This window comes from Eleginops maclovinus, chromosome 11, assembly GCF_036324505.1.
Source record: "Eleginops maclovinus isolate JMC-PN-2008 ecotype Puerto Natales chromosome 11, JC_Emac_rtc_rv5, whole genome shotgun sequence".
Lineage (NCBI taxonomy): Eukaryota > Metazoa > Chordata > Actinopteri > Perciformes > Eleginopidae > Eleginops > Eleginops maclovinus.
Window position 1 is genome coordinate 15,283,746 of NC_086359.1, and position 22,011 is coordinate 15,305,756.

General features: G+C 39.5%; 2 protein-coding genes across 4 annotated transcripts; both read right to left on the bottom strand.

The window, feature by feature from the left end:
* Nucleotides 1-1,987: 1,987 nt before the first annotated feature.
* Nucleotides 1,988-7,902, bottom strand: LOC134871816 (BRCA1-A complex subunit RAP80-like). Its single transcript, XM_063894744.1, has 7 exons — nt 6,554-7,902; nt 5,818-6,114; nt 5,613-5,694; nt 5,408-5,522; nt 5,199-5,247; nt 4,507-4,540; nt 1,988-4,202 (listed from the first exon to the last, which is right to left on the bottom strand). Exons 1-7 carry the CDS (start codon nt 6,609-6,611, stop codon nt 4,031-4,033), a joined length of 807 nt encoding a protein of 268 aa, XP_063750814.1. The 5' UTR covers nt 6,612-7,902; the 3' UTR covers nt 1,988-4,030.
* A 141-nt stretch (nt 7,903-8,043) lies between these two features.
* Nucleotides 8,044-19,366, bottom strand: uimc1 (ubiquitin interaction motif containing 1). Of its 3 annotated transcripts, none has more exons than XM_063894740.1 (17): nt 19,230-19,366; nt 18,943-19,037; nt 18,314-18,438; nt 17,797-17,877; nt 17,285-17,403; nt 16,586-16,763; nt 15,722-15,876; nt 14,320-15,018; nt 13,822-13,876; nt 13,626-13,717; nt 12,818-12,930; nt 11,969-12,128; nt 11,253-11,357; nt 10,432-10,487; nt 8,923-9,105; nt 8,306-8,376; nt 8,044-8,181 (listed from the first exon to the last, which is right to left on the bottom strand). In XM_063894740.1, exons 4-15 carry the CDS (start codon nt 17,831-17,833, stop codon nt 9,069-9,071), a joined length of 1,806 nt encoding a protein of 601 aa, XP_063750810.1. In that variant the 5' UTR covers nt 17,834-17,877; nt 18,314-18,438; nt 18,943-19,037; nt 19,230-19,366; the 3' UTR covers nt 8,044-8,181; nt 8,306-8,376; nt 8,923-9,068. The 3 variants fall into 3 exon arrangements, with proteins under 3 accessions (XP_063750810.1, XP_063750809.1, XP_063750811.1); XM_063894739.1 differs by having other exon boundaries at nt 15,722-15,882; XM_063894741.1 differs by lacking the exons at nt 8,044-8,181; nt 8,306-8,376; nt 11,969-12,128 and having other exon boundaries at nt 9,087-9,105; nt 15,722-15,882.
* Between the last annotated feature and the right edge of the window lie 2,645 nt (nt 19,367-22,011).

The window sequence follows — 22,011 nt, forward strand, 5'->3', positions numbered from 1 at the left end:
ATATTTCAAAGCAAAACATTAAAATAAAGTATGTTTTCCTTTTCACATCAGAAACATGATCTCATACTCAACAAGACAGAGGTTTTTCCTTTCAAATAAAACAACTATTTTGTTAGCTACAGTGGGGCAAAAAAGTATTTAGTCAGCCACCAATTGTGCAAGTTCTCCCATTTAAAAAGATGAGAGAGGCCTGTAATTTTTATCATAGGTACACCTCAACTATGAGAGACAGAATGAGAAAAATAAATCCAGAAAATCACATTGTCTGATTTTTAATTAATTAATTTTCAAATTATTGTGGAAAATAAGTATTTGGTCAATAACAAAAGTTCATCTCAATACTTTGTTATATACCCTTTGTTGGCAATGACAGAGGTCAAACGTTTTCTGTAAGTCTTCACAAGGTTTTCACACACTGTTGCTGGTATTTTGGCCCATTCCTCCATGCAGATCTCCTCTAAAGCAGTGATGTTTTGGGGCTGTCGCTGGGCAACACGGACTTTCAACTCCCTCCAAAGATTTTCTATGGGGTTGAGATCTGGAGACTGGCTAGGCCACTCCAGGACCTTGAAATGCTTCTTACGAAGCCACTCCTTCGTTGCCCTGGCGGTGTGTTTGGGATCATGGTCATGCTGAAAGACCCAGCCACGCTTCATCTTCAGTGCCCTTGCTAATGGAAGGAGGTTTTCACTCAAAATCTCACGATACATGGCCCCATTCATTCTTTCCTTTACACGGATCAGTCGTCCTGGTCCCTTTGCAGAAAAACAGCCCCAAAGCATGATGTTTCCACCCCCATGCTTCACAGTAGGTATGGTGTTCTTTGGCTGCAACTCTGCATTCTTTCTCCTCCAAACACGACGAGTTGAGTTTTTACCAAAAAGTTCTATTTTGGTTTCATCTGACCATATGATATTCTCCCAATCCTCTTCTGGATCATCCAAATGCCCTCTAGCAAACTTCAGACGGGCCTGGACATGTACTGGCTTAAGCAGGGGGACACGTCTGGAACTGCAGGATTTAAGTCCCTGGCGGCGTAGTGTGTTACTGATGGTAGCCTCTGTTACTTTGGTCCCAGCTCTCTGCAGGTCATTCACTAGGTCCCCCCGTGTGGTTCTGGGATTTTTGCTCACCGTTCTTGTGATCATTTTGACCCCACGGGGTGAGATCTTGCGTGGAGCCCCAGATCGAGGGAGATTAGCAGTGGTCTTGTATGTCTTCCATTTTCTAATAATTGCTCCCACAGTTGATTTCTTCACACCAAGCTGCTTACCTATTGCAGATTCAGTTTTCCCAGCCTGGTGCAGGTCTACAATTTTGTCTCTGGTCTCCTTTGACAGCTCTTTGGTCTTGGCCATAGTGGAGTTTGGAGTATGACTGTTTGAGGTTGTGGACAGGTGTCTTTTATACTGATAACGAGTTCAAAAAGGTGCCATTAATACAGGTAACGAGTGGAGGACAGAGGAGCCTCTTAAAGAAGAAGTTACAGGTCTGTGAGAGCCAGAAATCTTGCTTGTTTGTAGGTGACCAAATACTTATTTTACCGAGGAATTTACCAATTAATTCATTAAAAATCAGACAATGTGACTTCCTGGATTTCTTTTTCTCATTCTGTCTCTCATAGTTGAGGTATACCTATGATAAAAATTACAGGCCTCTCTCATCTTTTTAAATGGAAGAACTTGCACAATTGGTGGCTGACTAAATACTTTTTTGCCCCACTGTATATTTGGCTTTTGATCATTTCACTTGTTTAAAAACAAAGATTGAGTTTTACAGTTTAAAAAGGATGTGGATAAAGTCCTTATAAATTCTTAAAATTGAACAATTCTCAGGTTTTCTAGCTTTCTTCTACTTTCACACCACATGATAATCATTCAAATATCCATACAAAAACATTTGTAACAGGGTAATTTATCAATTCTGAGTCCATTAATAGAGAACATATCAGCAGATTAATCCCTTTTCAACAGAAAATTATCCACAGTTAATAGTTGGAAAAGAGCAACAGTTTAATGCATTAAAGGTGACAAAAATCACGTTTGTAACTCTTTTATATTTCTGGAAGTGCGTGTGGGACACCGTTTTTCATTCAGAGGATAAACGGCTTTCAATCCGTTATTTAAAGTTGATATCGTTTATCCTCCTAAACTTCGGCACAGTTGGTGCAACCTAACATTGCGACAGTCTTACAAATAGACTGCATTGCTTCACAGGAAATGCAAGTAAAATGCAACATCGGCCCACTGAGTGAAAATCTGAGACAAAATGCTCATGAAGCATCTCTTGTATTATCTCCACAATGAACCAACCTGTGTTCAGTGTGTTTCATTGAGTTTACTTACAACAACTTACAAGTTTAACTCTAAAGTGCTGTTACAGTATTCAGCGCCGATACTCAGAGCATTTAGTCAAAGACACAAAAAAACAAGAAAAATGATATCTCCATCGACTCTGCAGGAAATATTTTGTGTGATAAAAATGGTACATATTGAAGCAAACTGCTCTGATCCAAACAAAACATTTTAACGAGACAGTGGCAACATTTTTGAGATGCGGATTGGATTACCACAGATGGAGGTTGATTCCTGAAAAGAAACAATGTAATATTATGTAAACCACCAGGACTGCATGTTTAAATCTTAGCGAGAGCAGGTGGCGTTAGTACGGTTGAATCCCAATCAATGTGTTAACAGATCTCAACATTTGACAAGACAAAGGATTTAAACAGTTGCATTCTCTGATCCATTAAGATGTGGGCACTCAACAGACAGAAACATGTTTGTCAAAGAATTGCTGTCAGGAATGCTCTTTCCCTGTTTTTTGTCCTTAGGATCTTGGCAGAAAGAAGGTCATGCTGTAACTTAAATAAACTTCAATACGGTGGCCATTTTAGGACATTTCAGACACCGAGCAGAGCTCTTAACATGTTGAGAGATGTTCAGATCTAACAACTGCCTGCTAACAACCTGAGAAATAGCCTGAACTGCAATTTTGTGTTACCTTAATTAACAGGGATTAATTAAGGCAACACCAAAAGTTGTAGATATAATTAACCTACAACAACTCTACAAATCTGCCTCCACCTCATCAACTCAAAAGTAAAACATGATTTAAGTTGACAGACAATAGGTTGGCAACTACTTTTCTGCTCTTTGTCATGTGCGTATGGCAGAAAACGCTGTTTTCAGGCTGCAAATCTCTGCAGGGAAGTGTTCTCCATCAATCCATCAAATGTGAATTAAAGATCTGAAGTCGGGGTAAAACATTATAATGTTGCATTAGCTTACTGTTAGCTTTTGTGTAGTCAGCAGGTAAATATCCAAATCAAATTTTTGTGAATTATTTTGGAGCAACATGCTAATTTTTCAAATGTATTATTAGCATGATTACAATTTAGTACATTTACATGCTAACATTAGCATTTAACAGGGCCCAAGACAGCAAGCATGCTAACATTTTGAATGTTGTCATACACTTCAGTGTTTGACCTGCAGGTGGCGCTAGAGATAGCTTCAGAAGATCATCAATAGTAGAATTGATCTTGTGAAAAACATTTACAAAGTTTAATGGCAGTCCATCAAATAGTTGTTGAGATATTTTGACAAAATTGGTGTAACAAAAGACAGATGGTGGCCTCACATGGCTACAAACAATTATTTAGTTTCAGAGAAAATATCAGCAGATTAGGCCAGTAAAATGATGTTTTTGGAAATCTGATTAACACTCAGAAGGTTTGGACACTGTGATGTAGTCTAAAATCATACTGTTAGGTCATACATACCAAAAAACTCAAAGGGAAATATTTTAATTCAAAGAGGTAGTCTGAATCACCTTTAACATTAAAAAAACATAACATTTAGTGGCACAAAAATAATCACAATCAGTCATCCAAATGCTCAGTTTGTACTTGTTTACCTGCATAAATATGTGACATCAGGAAGTTTTAATCACGTAATCCACATCCAACCTGATGGGGTTTTAAATTAAGGCTCTGGTTTCCAGTTGTTTTTCAGTCAGCAGGTCACCCTCATTTTCGTTTTTGTCGCGGCATCTTCCCTCGATGCTGTTTTCTGAAGTCGATAAGGCAGCCGGTGGCCTCTGAGATGGGAGTGAAGGATCTGATAGGAGAGTTACTGATCCTGAGCACTGAAACACTGTCCTCTTCCACTTCATCATCATCCCGCAGGTCTATGACTTCGCTAAAAGAGAACAAACACACAACAGAACATCTCAAAGCATAAGAAAAAGGCGGTTATAAAATATCTTTGGCTTGGTGTTTTCATCTTAATTATCATTCAACTTATATGTATCAGTCACATGTCACAGAGGTACATTACACATTGTTTTCTTTGGCTCTGTTGAACCTGTTTTTCATTTTAAAGGCCTTTACTGTGTAGACTACAGAGCCCCTCTGAGGTCAAATGGTAGAAAATCTCTATATGTGACTCTGTGCAAACGGATTAGTAATCCATGCCCTCCGATTCACGAACCGTACAAATGTACCTCTGTGGGGGTTTGGATCCAGACGGCACGGCCTCTGTGGACACAAAACAACAAAAGTAAGTGAAATAACAATCACATAAAATGTTCTGGATGTAGGTAATGATCGGATAGTTTCTAAAAGGTCATGGGGTCACAGTTTGATGTGTTGACCAGAAAAATAAAGATCTGAATCAGAACTCGCTGAGGGTTTAAGGAAACTGTCATCCTAAGGGCTACACCATCAACTTTATTACAAACTGATCAGACAATACTATTCTAAATGACTAAGTATTTCGTCTTGACAATCCCTGGTAGACCAAAAGTTGACGTCTTCACGTCTTTTCAACTGGATAAAAATCAAGAAAAATTAGCAAAATCCTCACATTTTACAGGTTTAAAACTCTAAAGGACGAATCATTTAATCAGGAAGTGTGCAGACACATTTTCTGTTGATAAATGTATAGTTTAAGCTCCAATTCAGTTTCTGGCTTCAGGTGAGTTAGGTTGAGGTTTTCTTACCCAATACCTTACTATGGAGCTAGAGGAAATAAACTAAAAGGCCCAATTTTTTAGCATGCTTACACGCTAAACTAAGATTATAAAACAATATATCTGCCCAACATAAGCACCACTGTAGCGAAGTACTTTCAACAAATGTTAGCATGACTGCAGACTTTAAGTGTTATTACACTTAGAAGTACTTTCAGACCCACCTGAATCTCTGCATTCCGTTTGCTCCAGGGCCGACAGAAGATTTCCCTTCTAGAACAAAATATATATTATCAAGAAAACAGGTCAAATTGTATACATGTACAGTTTTAGTTGCATGTTTCTGCTTCTAAAATCACTGAATTGCACTCATATTGTCAGTATGATTTAGAGCTCGCTGTGGTGTTGTGCATTTCTGAGTGTGTGTGCTTACTGCTGCATTCGATTGATGATTTGACGATTGCCTCTGGATGCAGAGCTCTGTGTGTCGGCTGTAGTCCCTCAGGGGAACAGCTTTCTGACAGATGTAACATTTCTCTTTGATGAACCTGTGGAGAATAAAAACCAGTCAGAAAACAACAACGTGTCTGAAAACACTGAGCTGTTCCTGTAAATACACCCAGGTCGAACCTACTTACTTGCCAGTGTTTGAGGGTTCTCCGGTCTTCGCAGAACTCCCCTCTGCTAACCTTGTTCTCTTCCTACGAGGCTTCAATGACACTATAGAGAGGAGAGCATGGAGTCATTTAAAGCATCAACAATCACATTATTTAAAACAGACGTTAAGAGTCCACAAAGAAAAATAAGTTCCTCCTATGTTAAACAAAATAAAGTGTCTGTCACCTTGGAAACAGTCTTTTTCAGGCTTTCCCTCGGCCACCTCTCCGTTGCAGTACGCAGCGTGCCTCTCGATCTTCGTCAGCGGGAAGGAGCTCTGACAGATGGGACAGTCCACTCTGTCTTCAGAGGGGGGGGTGGCTAGTTCCAGTTCAGGAGACGATGACCTTTGAAGCACTCGATCTTTTATCTCCTCCACATCTGCATCCAGAACGTCTTCCTTTAGATCCTCTTCCCTCTTTTCATGCCGTCCTCCAACATCGATGCTGCTAACTGGGACTTTCATGTTTCTCTCCACCGAGGCTGAAAACAGTCACATAAACTCATTTTGACTAATATTTTCCTAAAACATGCACCTTAAGAATCAGGAATCCTTTACTTGAAATGTTACAGCAGGGCAGTGCTGATAAAAATGCAAAAACAGGAAGAGCAGAATAAACAAAGAAGCAAGCAACATGCTAATAAAAGCAGATAAGTACACATCCATGGTACAAAGTAAGTAGCACCACTGTATTTAATGTATTAAATATGTACCGTAATTTCCGGACTATTAAGCGCACCTGAATATAAGCCGCACCCACTGAATTTTTAAAAAATATGTATTTTGTAAATAAATAAGCCTGCACATGTCTATAAGCCGCAGGTGCCTACCGGTACATTGAAACAAATGAACTTTACACAGGCTTTAATGAAACACGGCTTGTAACAAAAATTTAAAAAATAGCAGTAAACAGTAGCCTACCAAGAAAGTCATTGGTCATTATCTTCCTCCTCATGTGCACTGAAACCACTGAAGTCATCTCCTTCGGTGTCGGAGTTGAATAGCCTCAGAATTGCTTCATCCGATGTTGGATCGTCCTCATTGTCGCTCTCTTCACTTTCATCCGGAGGCAAATTCCCCGCTGAGCTCATGCTGCCCTCTTCAACACGCAGCAGTCCAGCCTTTCGAAACCCGTTGATAGTGGATTTTTTGAAAATGCTCCACGCTGTCAGGACCCACTGGCAGACTTGACCATAAGTTGCTCTTCGCATGCGGCCCGTTTTAGTGAAGGATTTCTCCCCACTTGTCATCCAAGCCTCCCACTGAACACGGAGCGCCACCTTAAATGCTAGATTTATACTGATGTCGAGTGGCTGCAAATACTTTGTTGTGCCCCCAGGAATCACAGCTGGAATTGAGTTTGTCCTCTTGATGGCTTCTTTCACAGAATCTGTTATGTGGGCCCTCATGCTGTCCAACACGAGCAAAGCCTTGTTCTTGTGAAAGAATCCTCCCGGTCGCTTGCCGTAACACTCCGTATGCCATTCATGCATTAGGCCTTCCGTCACCCATCCTTTCTTGTTGACTTTCACAACAATTCCTCTCGCGAATTTTTCTTTTGGCATCGTCATGCGTTTAAAAATCAACATCGGTGGAAGCTTTTCTCCCGATGCCGTGCAGCTCAGAACACAGGTGAAGTGCGTTTTTTCATGCCCAGTTGTTTTCAGCGTGACTGATGATTCGCTTCAACTTGAAAGCTGCATCATATGCATTTCTCCGTGTTTTTGCCATGATGAGGGTGACAAAATGACTACCATAATCAGAATGATGGGAAGTTTGAGCACGCTCGATTTACGTCGCATTACGTGACGGTGCTCAATTTTTTTTCAAAATCCCATTTTGGCGGCATGAAGCTTGTGAAAGCGGGAAAAATCCATAAATTAGCCACGTCATTGTATAAGCCGCGAGGTTCAAAGCGTGGGAAAAAAGTAGCGGCTTATAGTCCGGAAATTACGGAAATAGATTGTAGAGCAATAATTAATTTCTAATGTTTCTATTGATATATTAATTCTGTTTCATCTTTTTATTGCTTTTATAAATATACACATTTTTTAAATGTACATTTATTTAACTCTCAAATGGAGCAACTGTCACGAAACGCAATGGCAATCAAAATATTTGTATCTGATTCCCTGATTCTGATCAAGATTAAAAATTGGGGGGATTGAAATGGAGGGCGAACAGCTTAGAGAGGAGAAGGAAAGGCCACCTTTTAGGCAAACATAAGACAAATATTTCACAGTGAATACATTGACTTCTAACAAACAGTCAGTGAACCTTACCATCCACCTCCATCTCCTCCTGCGGCTCAGCCTCAGCAGGAGAATCCACTTGGAGAATCATCTCGTCATCCGGCGGCTCTGGACTCATTTTACAGCCAGACTAAAATCCAACCAGGAACAAATGTTGTCATTATAGAAAGAGGAACAATGTCATGATCATTTTTATACTATACGGTTAGTGTTCTGTCATTCTGTGATTCTGTCAGGTTGTTGATTCCACATTAAAAAGATTTCTGGATGAACCCAATCTGAGCATCTTCCTCAATGCTTTTGTTATTCATCGCGTTTGGGAACCAAAGATGGAATGAAACAAAGTTGAGAAACCTCTTCAGACTCAGGATTTATTGATCTTCTGTGTTGCCGTGCAGATAAAGAAAGTATGTAAACTCACCGCTGACTCAGTGTTAGTTCCCATCATCAGATCTCGGGTGTTATCGTCATCGTTGCCGCTCAGCTGGGTTTCTGTTGTTACAAACAAAAGATACAAACGGACTATCAGCAGGGTGATGTCACAATTTTACTTTTGTGTTGTGTTTACAGTTTCCAGCTGTGTCTTGTCTTGTGTGTATTTAGTCTCGTCTTCCCTAGTATTCTCTGTTGGTTCGTCGTCGTTCCAATGATGGCCCTGTCTGTTCTGCCTGTGATTCTGCCTCGTGCTCCATGTGTTTCGTTATTCTATGTTATTCTTTGTTGTTATCAGCTTTTTGGGTAAATTCAAGCTCTTTTTTTTCTGCCATCTCATTTTTTTACTGAACCTGTTCCAACTTCCTGCTAAACCCTGCCAATTGAAAATAAAAGACCTTTTGTGCATGTGAGAAATAATCACAGAAGAAGCCAAACAAACAGCGGACTCGTCTTGTGAAAATTTAACACAGCCCTGTGGTCGGATTAAAATGATAAAGAACTCTTTTCTTTCTTATATTAACAATCAGATTCAACATAAATACATTCAAGACAATAACAACTTTAATCTACTTAATGAAAGTCAGAAGAAGAGAGCTTCATTACCTGGACAAACCTCACAGTCCTCATCAGTGTCCACATATCCTCCTTCTCCTGCCTCCCCCGGCTTCTCTTTTTCTTTACTTTCTCTTTCCTCCTCCTTCTTGTCTTCATCCTCCTCCTCTGCTTCTGCTGGACAGGAATCGTCTTCCTCAAACACTTTTTTTGCCCTTCAGTCTGAGGCCACGCCTGGAAATGCAGACAAACAAATAAATGTTGTTTATTATGATAATGACTTGACCCGTTCCACATCATCTTTTTGTGTGTTCTCTCTCTGGACAAACTGGTCAATGCAAAATTAAATATGCAACTATTTTGATCATTCATGAACCATTGTATTGATTTTTAGCTTTTCAAATATAAGAATGTAATGCTTTTCATTCTATTATGTTTTTTTTTTTGGTGTCTGAAAAAGAAAATGCTCCTTTTAATCCAAGGAACATTTTGATAGTTACACTTTTACTTTGGTCCTTTAAATTGAGTTGATCATTATTATCTAGTGACACCTAGTGGCAAAAATACTTACCGTATCTGTACATAGTTTACTGATTCTGAAGTTCATTAAAACTGGAAAATGACGCGAATAAGAGCCCTTAAATAGCTAGAATTCATAACAACTTTACGAAATTTGTTGTGTGGTTTGGATGGGCAGTATTACAAATAATTCAGCTTGGAACAGAAGTTAAAAGATTGACATTTAAGCTTTCATATATGAAAGCAAAGACTGTATTTTGCATTTATCCAGTCTTTGGATAAATGCAAAATACAGTATGGGCTTTGTTGCGTGTGGATTTTGAATATTACAAAATCCACACGCAACAGTGTTTGTTATTTTAACTATCTGAAGTGAACACTGCAGATCTTTCAATTTATTCTTTGAGGACAAACTTGCTAGTTAAGCTTGATTTATAGTCGGTGAAGCAAGACGCATCGCAAGCCCTTGCGCGGTTGCAAGCCCCCCCTTGCGTGCTCGCGTGTGTCACCTCAATTTTCTAACTTTTACGTAAGACGCAAGACGTAAGCACTGGCGCAAGCCACTATCTACATCACGTCCGGCGGCATGTTCACATCTTCCGGTTTCATCCCCTAATAAAACCCCGCTGTTTTCGAACGTCAAGGTAGAAAGCGACGAAGAAGAAGCAACAACATGAATCCACTGCAAGAGAGACTGTCAGAAGAGGTCTGACGGTATGAGCATATCTACACTGCAACTAACTACTACACTAACCCACTGCTCCACCTACTGTCCTGGCGGGGAATCGCCACGCAGCACACGCAACCGCCGACAAAGCAAAATGAAGTATAAACGCCTCGAGTCATTAAGATAAACGCAAGACGTAAGCGTAAGGGCTGTTAAAACAAGTATAATTCAAGCTTTAGTAAGCATTTGAGCTGCCTCCCAGTCTCCTTTCAAATGTCTTTGTCTTATCCTGTGGATTGTGATGGCTTACAGGATACGATCAAAGACATATATCCCCATAGAAGAAGAGCTGATAAAGTTCTTGGAGGATTTACCTTCGATGAATCGGCTGTGGAGGGGATTCAGGAGCTGATTCCGGTGAAGGGGATTTCTAGGGAATAAAATTTAAAATGTCTGTTAACTGAATTACAATGAACTGTTTTAAACATCAGACACAACTCACAAGTCTCTATTAATGTTGAGAATGAGGGTCTTTAGCTCACAGCAGGGCCAAACAATATTCATGTAATTTACCTTGGAAATTAGATTTCAACAATGGTCAATTATTCTGTGAAAAATGTAAGGATTAAAGATTGAAAAAAGCAGAAAGTTCTACGATAAGTAGTTACTAACCTGTCCTTTTGGATAATTCAGATATTTACTCATGTGCTGCTATTAAACCAATGACAAAGTAACTAAGCACATTTACTTTACTACTATTTTGATGGATCCTGCCACTAGGTCTCAAAGCTTTTATTTTAACTTTACTTCATTTATTTGACAGATATAGTTAGAAAAACATATTCAAATTAGAGTTTGAAGTTCATAAAATACAATCATTTAACTATTCTAAAATATTAATAATTCATAATATGGCCCAATATGTTATAGTCTTAAGTTTCTCAGCATTAAATATTTCTTCATTTCTTCATTATTTTAATCCCTGATCAGTTTATTTAATTCTTTTGACTTTTATTAATTTATTTGAACATTTTATTGATTTGCAGAATTGCGTCTATTGTTGCATATTTTTTTCAGTCAAATTAAAATGTATGAAGGGTCAGACCTATGTTTGGCTCCAGATCCTACCCAGAAATTAAACAATAAAGCCCATAAATACACCCGTTAGAGATTCATGTTAAGATGGTTATGTTACCTCCGGACGTGGCAGGATGCCCCCCCCCCACTCGGCCTTCCTCAGCAGAAACCTCTGTGCCTGCTTCAGACTCTTCTCATACACCTCCATCTGAGCCATGATCACCTGCAGGATGGGAGGATGAACAAAAGTGAGACAGATATTAATGCAAGGCAGGTTTATTTATATAGCACCTTTCAACACAAGGCAATTCAACGTGACTTACAAAACAAATGTTGTTGCATTTTCTATTATTATTTATTATCAATTAATTTAATTGAAGGCGTGATCCGACAGGTTTCCATACAAGTTTAGAGACAATTTTAACCATATTTTGAGAAAACCTGAAAAATAAAATATGGATTAGCACTACTGTTATGTGCATATTAGTTGGTTCATGTGGCTAAATGGTGGGTGGATCAAAAAAAATAAAATACAGAGCTGGTGATAGAGGCAATATTCCAACCTATAAAAGTTAACTTTTGACTGTCTGACCTACAATATTTTTTTTTGAGTGTGTTGCATAAAATATTGCCACATCATTGCAACACCCTCAGTAGAAGCTTTGGATGTTAAAAAAATGACACTGAGCCCAAAGTATATTACATTACATTATTTTTGTTGTTAGTTCTGATTATATAAAATTAGACAAAAGCAGTAAATCCTTACATTTAAGATTCAACCAGGAACTTTCTACTTTATAATAACTTAATAGATCATAAAAAACACATCTCCACCTGTGTGTATTTGTCTGGGTCCAGTCCTCGTGGACAGAAGGGAACCCCCCAGTAGTAGCTCACTGTTGGCCGCTCTGCAGGCTCACTGCTGATTGGCTGTGAACCTCGCTCTGTGGCTACAAGCTGCAGATTGCCGCTTGACGTGGGAGAGGTAGAAGGTCTGAGCGCCATAACAAACAAGAGTTATAATGAGCATAACAATCAGAATATATTGAGGCTTGCAAATAAAAGTGTTTATGACCCCATCCATGTCCTGAACAGAGAATATGAATTGTTGCCGTAAAATTGGAGATACAGGGTCCCAGGATTTAATGAGGGTAAACTGAAGCCTTCTTTTGTGCATCAGGCACTCTCTAAACTGAGTTAATGACAGATCAAATGCACGTTGGAGCCCTTGTTGCTTTTGTGGATGATCCCAACTCCTGGGTGCTAGGAATGGGTAGTCTTTGACCTCACGCTACACTGATACTTTTAGTTTATTTGTTTGTCTCATTTTTGGAAGATGTGAATAAATAAGCAAAAGGAAGGCAAAGAAATCAGCGCCTGCAGAGCTTTATTTTGGAAGTTTTTTTAACGTGCGAGTCAAGAAGCGGAGCCCTGGTCATGAGGCACAGTTTGAATATACTTCAAAGAATGAGCCTCGACGGAGGGTCTTGAAGAAAAACATATTGTTTACTAAACTATTTGTCCTTGTTGATGTTGCAAATGCAGCTGCTGTGATTGCAGAAAATATTAGACTTCATCAGTATTATCTTATCATAAGGACATTTGCTTAGTAATGTACTGGACTTTAAAACAAATGTGTGGTACTGAATCCAGAGCATTTATCTGATTTATTTTCTTATCTACCTGCAATTCATCCCTGGAGAAGCTGCGGTCACATGGTTCAGGGAGGCTGTCTCACTTTCTGCCTTATGAAGAGGTCCCTCCTCTGGGAAGACCGGACTGGGAGACCCCGTGGGCTGGAGGGAAGAGATGGACGTCAGGAATGGTGACTTTTACGATTGAACACATATCTGTTGCTCTAATACAGGGCTCAGCAGCGTTTGCTTCCAAATGAGCTGTTAAGCCCCCTCTGCCAGCAAATATTATTTTTTTATACAGGGTTACATATAGTCTATTGCTATTTTAACCTTAAATTTAGAAAATAAGAAGAAGCAAATGCTGTGTGCTTGTTCTGGAAAGGTCTTTTCAAGGTGATATTGTTTGTGGTTTGCTTATTTCTCACAATGTATCAAGCAAATAGGTAAGCCAGCATTATTGGCAGAAAAAGCAAAGGAATGCAGAAATAAGTGATCCGTTTCCTACAAGACTTTCTTTTTTATTATTTGTTTTATCCAGTTAAGTATTCCAAGGCCGTAGAAGAATGTGACACAAGTTGATAAAATATTGATGCTCTTTTTTTTTCATTGCCAGATTGCGACCTCAAAATCAAAGAAAGTTGTTTGAAAAACTGTGCAGTGTGCAAAAAAATAGCCCTTATTTTTCCTTGTAATTTTTTTTGTCAAAGTTTCAGTGAGTATGTGGGGTAATAAACTCTAATGTGTGTGTTCGTGGTAATAAAGAACAACATAAACAAGTGCTTCAGAGAGTCTCATTAATGTTTTTTGAACAACATTTGATTTCTCGTCTTGCAACAGGGAGAAAGCCTCTGTACCGTGACGTCGTCCTCCTCTTCAGACCAGAGCAACACCATATCACTGGTCAGCTCCAACTCTGCCGAGTTCCCGTGTTTGGATATTTCCTCCTCTGCGATATATGAAACCACAAAACAGAGAATTACTGACGAAAACGTCTCTGAGTATGTATAGCATTAAAAGAAAACCCCAACAGCCTGTTATGTTTCCCTTTACCTGATAAAGATGATTTACTTATCCTGACATCGGGACTTTGATCCATCTTTTTGTCCTTTATTCAAAAGCAAGAAGGAAGAAAAAGATAAAATCAGAACAAATGTTTAAATATTACAACTTAAAAACAACAAAAGCGAAACATACTTTCATCTCAATCAGATGCTACACACCATTTCATTAGATTTTTCGAAGAACATCAAAATTATAAAAATGGGCTCTAAATGTAATAACAGCATTGGACTGCTTGCTGCTGACATGATGCTGAAAGTGAGTAAAGACCATCCTTTTATTAGTTATTTATCACTGTATAATAAATTTAAAAATGCTTAGAGCTTCACCAATAAAGGTTTAACATCAACCGATTATGGACTAAAGCAGCATATTTTGTTAGATAAAAAGATGCTGTGATAACATCTTTCTGAATACATGTTTACACTCTGGAGTCCCTACGTACAGAAGTGGTGCCTGTCAGCCTGTTTGTGTGACACTTGAACTCACCTGCCTCAGACTCTGAGACGGATCCCTGGTAGTGGTTGAATTCCCTTCCCTCCCTGAACCCGAGGAGTGTTTGTGCAGTTCTGCATTTATCTTCCCTCGTTGTCCAGTCGTGCCGAACACCGGGCTCATACAAAACCCATGACTTTGCTCCCGCTGTCGTCCGTCGGTCTCTGACAACACAGGACTCATGCAGGTTGCTGATCTTTCGGAGGGATGGGGGTTATTGGGAAGGCCAGGACTTCTTGGGAATACTGGGCTCTTGGGCGGACAGGAAGTGGACCTCACAGAGGGGGTTAAACTATCCTGAGAGGAAAACGTGAACCCTGATCTGGGCTTGAAGGCACTTGCAGACGTCTCAGGTTGACTATTCTTGCCAAATATCTGACTTTTAAAGAAATCTGTGTGTCCCTCTCCATTGTCTCCTTCATCAGTGTCTGAGAAGAGAGGACTCCTGCACAAAGGGGGGTTACGGGAGGGTTTGGGGCTCTTTGGGAATGTTGGGCTCTTGCGTTGAGCGGACGGGGACTCTCGAGTGGAGGTCAAAGTGTCCTGAGAGCACAACACAAACCCTGAGTTCCTGCAGGTTTGCAGCATGTCCTGGCTCAACCGCGGGACGAGGACCTTGGCTCTAATTCCCGTCAATGGGAAGACGGGGGATTTACTGGGCTGACAGTCTTCAATCTGGGTCGAGTCGGAGCTCTGATTCAGAAACAGAAACAGGTTTATTGCCAAGTAGGTTAACACATACAAACAATTTACCTTGGTGTATAATATGCTGAAATACACCATATGTTCACTTCCCTATTTAAATGCGGCTACTCATTTTTTAGTACTTATTTGTGTTGATTTTGAATTTGTATGTCTAATGTGTGCTTTATCTCTGTTTGTAACATGCTAGCTACTTTATTACTTCTTGCCTTTTGCTATAATATTATAAAGGAATTCTGACTGTGTGTGTCTGCTGCTTGCTGCTGAGACAGGTCGTCCTCATGGGGCGTTTCCTGCTATTTCCCTTAAAGGAACAAAATGAGAGTGAACCAGAACAGTGAATTTGTGGGACGGACTAACTTTGTAGTTCTGTATCGTGGAGTCTTTCACTGCAACAATTATTAAACAGCAGAAAATCTCACAATCAATTACATTTTGGAGTCAGTTATAAAGAAAAGGGGCAATTCTCTGGTTTTAAAATGTAGGCCATTGCAAATTGAGTTAAGGCAAAAATAAATAAATAAATAAATAAGGAATTTAGTCTATCAAAAGAAAATGTATTTCCAAATATTTTGATAGTCCATTTGAGATTTTTATCTTTGTATAAGAATCTTTCTGACATTTAATAGATTACTAATCATCAATCCGACCGATCCAAAAGATCCATATGTTAGAAATGTTTTGTTGAGCAAACCTGTGGCGAGTCCAGAGGCACGGAAAGACAGTCTGCACTGCAGGGGGAAGCCAGAGAGGCTTCCTGAGTCTGAGACAAATCTGGCATCTCCTGCAGAGGGCTTCCTTCTGTCTTTTTCCTTTTTTTCTTCAAGGTATTACTTTCACCTCCAGTTCCTTTTGCTCCAGGAAATACAATACAGCATGTTATAAGATAAGATGTAATTCCCAATTTGGGAAATATTTTCGTTACAGCAGCATGTAAACAAGGCATTGCAGACAATGTGAAAATGAATTGAGTTCAAATTAAAGCAGACAAACAATATAAACATCTCAAAATAGAAAATAAAAAACCAAAGTTAAATGATCGAACTTTTGTTTAATTTACTAAGTGTCTTTAAGTCGGTAGTGGATTGCCATGAGAAGTGTGAATTTGGAAGCTGTGATCTTAAATAAACACAGAAGACTTACCTGCTGTGACATTGATTCATGATTAAATTCAAAGGCTGTATTGCCATATGCACAATAGGTAGTTATGATAATGAAAATCTGAAGTCCAAAGCTCCTCAAATAATGCAATATAAATATATAAAATACAATAAACAATAATGCGAATAAAAAGAATGTGGCAAGACTAATGTGCAAGTAATGAAGGAGATGTGAACTACACACCAGTCAAATCAAATAAGCTTGGTTAAAATAGGCTTCACTCAAGGTATTTGAATGCTTTGAAACCCAAGTCCGAACTCTAATTTGCCTTATGACAATGTACTTTGCATAAACGGCCAATTCACTCCTTTTCATTTCCTTTCCCTATATTTCTTGACAGTGTTGGTGCAGAAGTGAACTACACATTGTAGGATATTCAACAATCTAACTGAATCACCTCGGTTCAGGTCTGTGTCTGCTGTCCTGACGTCAGCCGACGCTCCCTGATCAATGGCAGACGCCGCCTTCCTGTTTGAGTACAGGAGTTTCCGTCGAGAGCAGACTCCGAGTGAAGCTTCCGCATCGTCCAGCAGGTGACTCTGGGACGCCGGGCAGGGTTTGGTCTGACTGACAATCTATGAGAATCAAACAAAACAAATCTGTATTAATGAATGATCTAGATATTATAGTAGCTATTTGAACTAGATTGATGTTATTAGTGTTAAAGATTGCGCCCTCTTCCCAGTCATAGCTTAGAAGTTTGTCGTTTTATCAAACTAAAATAATACAATGATAGTTGTCTGTATATCCTCAGATACAAACAGGAGTATCTAATAGTAAATTCTGCATGTCTTTTCCTGTTAGATTAAGTGAGTTAACATAAATGTGGAAAAACATTAAAGATTAATATATATGTGTTCCGTTTCAACTTTTATTTATATATATATATATATATATATATACACATTCATTTATTGCTAAATGTATTTATTATTTTTGTTATTTATTCTCGTATTTATTTCCACATTTATTCACTTATTTTCATTTGTATTAAAACATGTTTTTATGCATATTTTTTATACTTATGCCACTGTTCCATCCTCCGTACCTTCATAAGGGGAGGATTTTAAATTTTAAAAAACTCCTCTTTACTCACACTCTCTTGGATGGCTTTCATCATGGCCTCTTCCTCTTGCCGCAGTCTGAGTGCCGTGACGCTGGCTTCCTGTTCGCTCAGACGCAGAGCAAAGTCCATCATCTCCTCCTCCGTCATGTCTGAGGACAACAGAGACACGGGTCAGATATCAGGGTGGTTTTTAATCACATACTGATCAAGAACATGGTTTTGGATTCTTACTTTTGTTGATATACTTGACAATATTGATAATGACATCGCATCTCGAAGAGATTCAGGAGCTTCAATAATGAATTTTCTTATAACATAATGTGGAAAATCCGTAATTTAAAGAAAAATAATAATAGCAATAGCAGTTTTTTCTTTTCTTGTCACACTAATAACATGTATGTGTTTCAATTCTCTATACTAATACTTTCTAGCTTAATTCACTTTTTAGCTACCATTCTTCAATTTTTCTATCTTACACAGTGTTTACGCCGCAATACACTCAATATTTTGAAATCACTTTGGTACACTGTGATGTTATGTACCTTTTGGTTTGGATTTGTTTTCCTCTCTCTTTTGCATTTTACTTTTTTTGATGACGACAGAAGTGACGATGAGAGCTCCTCCTGGAAGAACAAACAGACAGTAAAAGTGCGGTTCATTTTGTGGAAGCTTTATGTTTTCTGGATCTGTGTCTTCTGGGGTGTAACTAATTGCCTTTTTGTTTTACATGTAAATTATCATAAAACCACCTCTCATAATTGATTATCTAGCCACATCTGAATCATCAAATCTGCTTGGTACAAAAAAAGTGTTCAAGATAAGATAGAAATGACAGGAAACCTGCAGAGAACCATGCAAGCTTTAATCCAACTATTAATTTAAATTCATGAAAATGTGGGAAGAAAACAGATGTTTGGAACGCATGAAAAATAAAAACATTGTCTAATCCCCGAGCTCCACCTGCTGATGTACTACAAAAAACTGCTTCAGTATGCTGGTTTTAGACATATGAGCCTGTATTTACTCAGCTAATTCTAACTAATGTTCACATTTCCTTACACTGTTCTCTTCATCGTTGCCATCCTCTTGTGAGATGTTGTCTTCCTGTTGGCTTCCACAGGGAATGTCACTGGTATCCTTGAGTATTTGCTTCCTTAGAGCCATCCTGGTCTGTTCCTAAGAAACTTTGAATTAAAAAAAATACACAAAGAAAGCTTCAAGAGTTACATTTCCCTCGTAATCCAGTAGTGTGGCAGCTTCTCAACACCAAGCATTTCGTTGGTTTTCAATCTGGCCACAGTTCAGTTGACTAAAAAATACATTATTATATTTAAGAAAATGTAGAAAGAAACAATAATTAGAAAGTAAGTCACTGTGTCACATGAAATGGAAGCTATTAAACAAAAATAAATATTGTTATAAATACAAAAAAAAACATGCAGATTTTTCATTAAGACAATAATGTAAAAGAAAAGAAAAACACTAAAAATAGAGGACACTGAAGATGTGGATACAACTAGTATACTCTTCTAGTAAAACATTTTTGTAAAAGTAATTTACGATATATCGGTAATTAACTCGTTTGCCTCATAAGAGACATAACTAGCCTATATTTTGTAAGACTATTACAATACGGGGGGGAAACGTATGATTCTGAGCTTAAAACGTGCTTTTGTCGTAGCAGTCACCTGAAGATGATGATGATGATAATGAACAAGAAGAAGATGAAGACGATGAGTGTCTTCTTCTTCCTCTCTTCTGTCTGGGACGCACGAACTTGGACCTTAAACAGAACAACTCAATTGTAAATAAAAGGACTAAATGAGAAGCCCCAAAACGACTGAAATCAGATGAATTCCCTCAATGATCAATAAATCTTCCTTTAATAATCTTCCGTTTGTGTGTTTATTTGTTAAACTGCAACGTGAAACATCAACAAACCGAAAAACAATCGGAGTAAAAACACAACACTCACCTCAGAGTTTTCCTCACTTTCGCGGCGCCATGTTTGTTTCTGTTGACGCAAAGACGTGACTGCTACGTAAGGCACGTCTTCCACGGTGCCTTCACGGAAAGTCGGTCAGATTTCCCTCGGTCTGCTGCCTTCATGGACTGTAGTCTGTTTACACATAACATCTTCACATCACATTACCGATACAAGGTAGCGTAGGACCATGCCTCTCCAGATGTGTTGCATTAAGATTCATTTTATATTTCTCCACACCATGCAGTCTGCGGTTGGAATAACAATGCACCTTTCTGCCCTTCTTCGTCTGATAAAAGCAGGGGATGGTTACGAATAATTGTGGAGTTGCGAATGAATAATGTCGCTTCCTCGGCATGTTGGCACACGTTACCCCTGTTCTACACCGCATTTTTGGTTAGTAAATGTGGAGACAATCACATAAATGTGTTTCCGCCCGGTTTCGAACCGGAAACCTTTAACATGTCAGTGTCTTCCTTGTTTGCATGCTTTTTTAGGCTGTCAGAATTTGACTGCGGTGAAATACTGCAGTGGCTTAGAATACCTGTTTTAATTGTACTGTTTGTGATCATGCCACACTTTTGATTGACAGATGGTGTGCTTGCATATCTGTGTTTTACCAGTTTCCAAACACTTAAAAAAAGTATATATTTCTCTTTAAATCAATAGCAATTCACGATGTAATGCAACAGGGTATCCTCAGCTTGTTCTACCAGTTCATTACAGAGACATCAGGTAAAGACAGTTTGTGAAGTATGAACACACTTCGTGTTACACAGGATTGTTTTTACAGGATGAAGCCAACTTATATAGCACTTTATTTCCTTTTCTCTTATTGTAAATTATCTATGTGAAAATAATTGTTATGGAGGAGTGATGCTGATACTTTCCGGTGGCAACCTCTACAGAATGTCCGACCAGAACACAAAAGGGGAAAACGGCACCCAGATAAATGTTATTTAGTCGTCATTTATTGAGTCTTCACACCCACCACACAGAGTACTGAAGTGATTGTACTTGCTGAAATAGATAGATAGGTGTGTAAGGTCTGTAAGGTGTGGATCTGTAACACAGAAAAGAAAGGAAAGACATGTGTATAATGTCCTGCAATAACTATGTAGCCTACAAACCAGTCTTATAGTATTATAGTATTAGCTTAGCAGGGCTACATAGTATTAGCTATGTATTAGCTTAGCAGGGGTACATGTGGCTTTTGAAGTAGTTTAACTGAAGCTAAACATTAGGCTTACCCATAGCCCGCACACATGCAGCATACATTATTGTACAAATAGCATTAGCTAGTGTTAGAAATAATCAATATATTGAAACGGAACATTAAAAGATAATTCACTGTTTCTGGATGGATCATATTTGTCCAATTCCGGTAGTATTACCGGATGTTGTTTTTAGCCTCAGATAGCATATAGCTAATATTGTGACAAGTGGCCAACAGGATCCAGGATTTGCCACTTCTGATGTGTCTGTTGTGTGTACTGTCGGATAAATCTGGCCCAAAACTGATTAGCGAGAACTTGACTGTGCCTCCATCTCTTGCGAGTGAGTAGCTCCAACTCTGGGTAGATCACCTGTGGCAGAGAGCTGTCTGGCCGCCCCATGAGGAGAGTATTTGGGGTCACAGGATCCGGATCTGAGATGTCTGAGGATACATAACCCAAAGGCTTGGAGTTAAGTATGCCTTTAATCTCAACCAGGACCGTCCTGAGTACCTCTTCTGGCACGGTCTGTGCTCCGACAACAGCGTACAGTGCTGCCTTAATGGATCGTATTTCTTTCTCCCAAGAGCCGCCAAAGTGGGGAGCACTTGGCGGGTCGATCGACAATAACGTTCATTCATTCATTCATTGTACTGGAAAGCGATCTGTTGTGTAGTCAGCTTCTCCTTCAGAGCTGGTTAGAGGGCCTGAAAGACTTCCTTCAGCTCGTTGTCGCCACCCCTGAAATTGGTTCCTCTGTCACAGAGAATCTCGTGTGGCTTTCCTTTCCTGGACACGAAACGACGGAGTGACATGAGGAAAGAGTCAGAGTCGATGCTTGTTAGTAGATCTATTTAGAGTGCTTTGGTGGTAAGGCACTTGTACAAGATGCCCCAGCGCTTTTCATTGCGCCTCCCCACTCTGATTTGAAAAGGGCCAAATCAGTCTATTCCGATTGAGTAGAATGCCGGCTTGTAGAGCCCCAGACTAGAGGGGGGCAAATCGGCCATCCTTGGGATGTCAGGTGTTCCGCGCCAGTTGCGACATTCAGGGCAACTGTGTTGGAACTTGCAAATGGCCTGCCTGCCTCTCAAGATCCAAAAGCGCCGCTGGATCTCCGCAAACACTCTCTCCGGGCCAGGGTGGTGCAGATCTTGGTCGTAGCACTTAATGATCAGCTTTGTGGCTGGATGGGAAAGATCAAGCACAATTGGATGCTGCAAATCTTGACTTAGCTGATCACACCAACGCAGACGGCCTCCAACATGGATGAGCTGAGTGTTGGTGTCGAGCTCAGGGGCTAGTGTGGCTAGCTTACTGTTCGATGGGACAGGATTTCCTGATTGCAAGCTGTGGCATGTCATCTGGGAAACTTTCAATCGGGGCTTGTCGAAGAATATCCAGCTCAGCCTTCTTTAAATCATCTGCTGACAAACTATCCATTTCCGAAGCCACCCCTTGAAGTTAGCAGGCTACAGCATCAAGGAGTTCCTGGAATGTGCTGTATTGACTGATGTCAAGTTGGGGTGGACCACTGTCAACAGTTGTCGCGCTGCAAA